Here is a 5,128-nt window from a genome sequence, read left to right as displayed (position 1 = left end):
AAGTGTAGGAAATCAAAAGAGTACGTTCTCCGAAATTCTAAGATTGATGGTGCTCCTTGCAAATCAATTGATAGTGATGAATTGAGAAAGTTCGGGGAACAAATCGGATTGAGGTGGTCAACCTCAATCCCTCAGTAAGTTCCTTTCTTGTTTGCCTCTGTCCTTTTTTGTTAGTTCTTTAATGAAGATTTTATCATTAAATGTTCGGGGTTTTGCGGTTAAAGGGAAATTTGGGTGGGTGCGTAGTATTTGTTGTAAAGAAAGACCTTGTATTGTGGTATTTCAAGAGACTAAGTGTAAACATGTCTCGGATTCTTGGGTGGAGTCGTTGTGGGGGGATTCTAATTTTGGGTATTTACAAAAGGATTCAATTGGTAAATCGGGGGGGGGGGGGGGTGGGGGGGGGTTAAATGGTGATTTGGGATAAAGGTGTGTTTAATTTTGATAGTTATACTAGTTGTGACTACTTTTTAGCAATAAGAGGAAAGTGGAAAAAATCGGGTTTAGAGTCAACAATTGTGAACGTGTATGGCCCTCACAATGATCGAGGTAAAAAGTTAATGTGGGAGTCATTAGATGTTCTTCTTAACAGTGTTAGTTTGGCATGGCTTTTGTGTGGTGATTTCAATGAAGTTAGGAATACCTCAGATCGTTTAAATTCTCAATTTCATCAAGGTCGTGCGGATAGGTTCAATGATTTTATTTTGAGGAACAACTTAATTGAAATTCCTATTAGTGGTAGAAAGTTTACTAGAATTAGTGATGACGGTGTTAAATTTAGCAAGCTTGATAGGTTTCTTGTCACGGATAATTTTCTAGGCCTATGGGAAGATCTTTCTATTATCACTCTTGATCGCAATCTTTCGGATCATTGTCTGTTGGTACTAAGGGATAGAATTTTTGATTATGGGCCAAAACCTTTCAAAGTTTTTGACGAGTGGTTTAATTGTCTTGATGTTGGAGATGTAATTCGGGATGCTTGGAATCAACCAATTCGGGGGTCTAAAAAAGATTGTGTGTTTAGAGATAGGTTAAAAAATGTGAAGATGACGTTAAGAACTTGGAGTAAGTCTAAATTCGGTGGTCTTCATAATGAAATAAACGAGCTCAAAAAAGAAGCATTGAGTTAGGAATTAAAAGCGGAATGCCAATCTCTTAGTGACTCGGCTAGGGCTTCATGGTTAGAGTGTAGACGACGATGGATTGAAAAAGAAAAAGTTAAAATGAGCATGTTAAAACAAAAAAACGAGAATCAAATGGACCATAGATGGAGACGAGAATTCAAAATTTTTTCACGCATCAATTCGTAGGAAATATGATAGATGCAATTTTTGGGGTATTAGTGTAGATGGTGTTTGGATTGATGAGCCGAATGCAGCTAAGGATATCGTGTTATCACTTCCAAAAATAGTTTGCTTGTGCGAATTTTTCCAGGCCAGATTCATTGGTGGGCCGCATCCTGTTGGGCCAAGTAATCGTGACCCTTCTGTCCAGAATAACCAAATGGGAGTGAGTGGTAGCCGTATTGAACCAAGCTGTTTTATACCTTCTGAATCAGAAGCTATGGAACTCAAATTTCGATTTACTGATGATGAAATTTGGGGTGCAGTTAATGAATGTACGAGTAATAAAGCTCCTGGGCCGGATAGGTTTATTATGCGCTTTTATAAGAAATTTTAGGCGGTAATTAAGGATGATCTTGTGGAGGCGGTTAACAATTTTTGGTCTACGAGTGTGATACCTGAAGGTTGAAATTCCTCATTTATTACACTTATTCCCAAAAAAACTGACCCGGTGAGCTTAAATGAGTATAGACCTATTAGCTGGATTGGAAGTTTCTATAAAATAATCGCGAAATTGCTTTCTCTTAGGATTAGGAGGGTTATCCCGAATCTCGTTGGTTTTGAACAAAGTGCGTTCATTAGAGGGAGGAATATAATGGATGGTGTGCTTATCGCTAATGAATCCTAAGAGTTTTTAAAAAATAGTCGTAAGAAAAGTATGATTTTCAAAGTTGATTTTGAAAAGGCATTTGATAGCCTTAATTGGGAATTCCTGGACAATATGTTGAGGCTTATGGGGTTCGGGTCTAATTGGAGGGGTTGGATTGCGTCTTGTTTAAAAACGGCTTTTATTTCGATCCTTGTTAATGGCTCTCCCACTAGAGAATTTAAGATTGGTAGAGGCGTAAGACAAGGGGATCCGCTTTCGCCTTTTCTTTTCATTATCGCGGCGGAAGGTCTTAGTTGGTTAATTAAATCGGCGGTCTCAAATAATCTTTATTGTGGGGTGGAAATTGGTAAAGATAAAATCCTGATTTCACATTTACAATACGCGGACGATACAATATTCTTTGGTAAATGAAGTTTGGATAATGTTGTAAATCTCATGAAACTCTTAAAGTGCTTCGAATTAAGTTCCGGGTTAAAAGTAAATTATAATAAAAGCAATCTTTTTGGTGTGGGGTAAGACAAAAAAGATGTAGAATGTATGGATAATCTTTTCGGGTGTAAAGTGGGCTCCTTCCCTTTTATATACATCGGGTCACCTATAGGGGCGAAAATGAATAAAATTGGAAGTTGGAAGCCGGTTATAGAAAAGTTTGAAAAAAGGCTTTCGGATTGGAAAACACGTTAGATGTCTTTTGGTGGACGTTTAACGCTCGTGAACTCAGTCCTAAATAGTTTACCGTTGTACTAATTTTCGCTCTTCCGTGCCCCGCCTGGCGTACTTAAAAAACTCGAGTGTGTGAGAAGAAATTTTTTTTGGGGAGGGGCGGGTGACGAGTCAAAAATCTCGTGGGTTAAGTGGGATGACGCTATTCGTCCTTGGGCGGATGGTGGTCTTAATTTTGGTTCTCTTAATTGCAAAAATCTCGCATTAATCGGCAAGTGGTGGTGGAGGTTTTTAACCGAACCCACTTCCTTGTGGATTAATGTGATTAAAAGCATATATGGGGTTTCAGGGTCTTTTTCTTCGGGTCAATTCATCTTCTTGTTCAAATACTACTTGGAGTAAAATTGTCAAAACAGGTTTTGAGATCGATGGCCTTGGCGTACAATTTTCGAAGTCATTTGCAAAGGTGGTCGGTAATGGTAACAAAACTATTTTTTGGGATGATGTGTGGCTTGGAGAAAAACCATTAAAGGAGGTGTTCGAAAGATTGGTGCGACTTGAATCTAATCCGAGTGCTAATGTTGCGGACCGACTACAATGGAATGGCAGCTCGTTTGTTCCAAATTGGCAATGGTCAAACGAGGTTACTGGCCGAACAGTTGGTGAATTAGCAGACCTGGAACAATTGATTTCGTCAACAGCATCATTGATTCCCGAAAAGGATGATTATTGGGTTTGGAAACTTTGCGGGTCCGGTATTTTTTCTACAAACGCGTTATCTAAGTTACTTATGAATATTTGTTTCCCTCTGAACCCGTCAAATTTGGCTACTTTGAGAAATAATTTTGTCCCAATTAAAGTGGGTGTTTTCGTGTGGAGGGCGAGAGGAATAGATTGCCCGCTTTGTTTGAACTTGACAGACGGGGTATCGATTTACATTCCGTCCTTTGCCCTTTATGTGATAACACTATTGAATCGGTTGAACATGCTCTTTTTTCGTGTCCCAAGGCATGGACAATATGGGAAAAGGGATCAAATGGTGGGGTATTAGCTCGGGTTCATATGGTCAGTTTACTTTAGATGGTCTTTTACGTGGCGAGTCAACTTTGCAATGCTCGGTATTTGATGTGCAAGTTTGGCAAGCAATGATGTGGACTTCCTTTTATCTCATTTGGAAAAAACCGGAATCAAAAGGTTTTCAATAATTCATGTTGGTCCCCTCCGGTTGCTCTAAACGAAATACAAGTGAAGAGTTACGAATGGATCGCGAAGAGATGTAAAACAAAGAACTTTGAGTGGCTCGATTGGTTGCATAATCCATCTATTTTTGTGTTGTAATCAATTTTTAGTCGAGTTGTAATGTTGCGAGTAATAGATGTTTTCATAAGTTTCTAGTTCGGCATCTTTATGTATAACATCTTGTGCGAACTATTGTAATCTTTGTGCTATATATAATAAATTTGCCGTTAAAAAAATAAAATAATAAAATAATAACGGTATACACAACTTCTAATTCTCCTTTATTTATCCTTACGTAATGCCTGAATCCTTATTCCATTTGTTTAAACCATGGCCCAATTCACAGTTGACACATATCAGCCCACGTTGCACTATTTGGGCTTCGTGGGCCCACGATCAATCAAGCAGCCCGTTCACTCATATCTGCATCATATAGATGGATATAGAACATTAGTATATGGAAGTCGGTTGATATTCCATATCGGTTGAAAATTAGAATATATATACGACTTATACTAGCGGCTGAGTTTTAGGTTTATGTGGTTGGATCGACAACGTCGTTTCTAAGCAATAAACTTTCAGTTATACTTAAGGTACGGATTCTATTTTTTTAATAATTGATTGATTCATATTATCATGTACGCATTAATCTTCTTGTTAATTCTTTCGCTTTGCATAATGTTAGTATAGTTATGAACTCATGACCAGTTCACTGGACACCACTTATTTTGAAATTTCTTGTAGAAAATATTATTTAAATTTAACTGTAGTAACTCATATATTTTTCGTATTTATAATTTTTTTATAACATGTATAGAACACGACAAAATTTAACTACTCGGATTATATTCTATATATGTTTCGACTTTTTTTTAAGGTAAACAACCACTAAAAGTATTCAAATATAATTAAATATAATTAGTACTCAGAAAATTTTTTAGGACCCCATTGAGTTCTGATTCTAAAATCGGCACTGTGTAGATGGTTAGTGTAGTTTGCCTAATTTGGAGATCCTTTAATCCTAATAATCTAAAGTAAAATATGACATTATCCACAATATACCAACGTTGTTAACTTTCAACATTAAATTATTTCCCATGTATTCAAAGCCCTTAAAATTATTTTCAAGGTTAACAAAATCCTTATGTTCAATATATTGGAAATAGATGTATGGTCAAAAGAACCCTTATTTCATGCAGTAGGATTATGATCGTGTAGACTAATTAAGTTTGCACATTAATTAATGGATATCTATACATAGAGAACTAAACTA

General features: G+C 36.9%; 1 protein-coding gene across 1 annotated transcript; it reads left to right on the top strand.

The window, feature by feature from the left end:
• The first annotated feature begins 410 nt into the window (after positions 1 to 410).
• On the top strand, positions 411 to 2,364 carry LOC139889736 (uncharacterized). The gene is made up of 3 exons (XM_071872672.1): positions 411 to 1,125; positions 1,349 to 1,649; positions 1,989 to 2,364. Exons 1-3 carry the CDS (start codon positions 411 to 413, stop codon positions 2,362 to 2,364), a joined length of 1,392 nt encoding a protein of 463 aa, XP_071728773.1.
• Positions 2,365 to 5,128: the final 2,764 nt, after the last annotated feature.

This window comes from Rutidosis leptorrhynchoides, chromosome 2 (assembly GCF_046630445.1).
Source record: "Rutidosis leptorrhynchoides isolate AG116_Rl617_1_P2 chromosome 2, CSIRO_AGI_Rlap_v1, whole genome shotgun sequence".
In the NCBI taxonomy this organism is placed as follows: Eukaryota; Viridiplantae; Streptophyta; class Magnoliopsida; order Asterales; family Asteraceae; genus Rutidosis; species Rutidosis leptorrhynchoides.
This window is presented reverse-complemented; position numbering and strand designations above follow the sequence as displayed.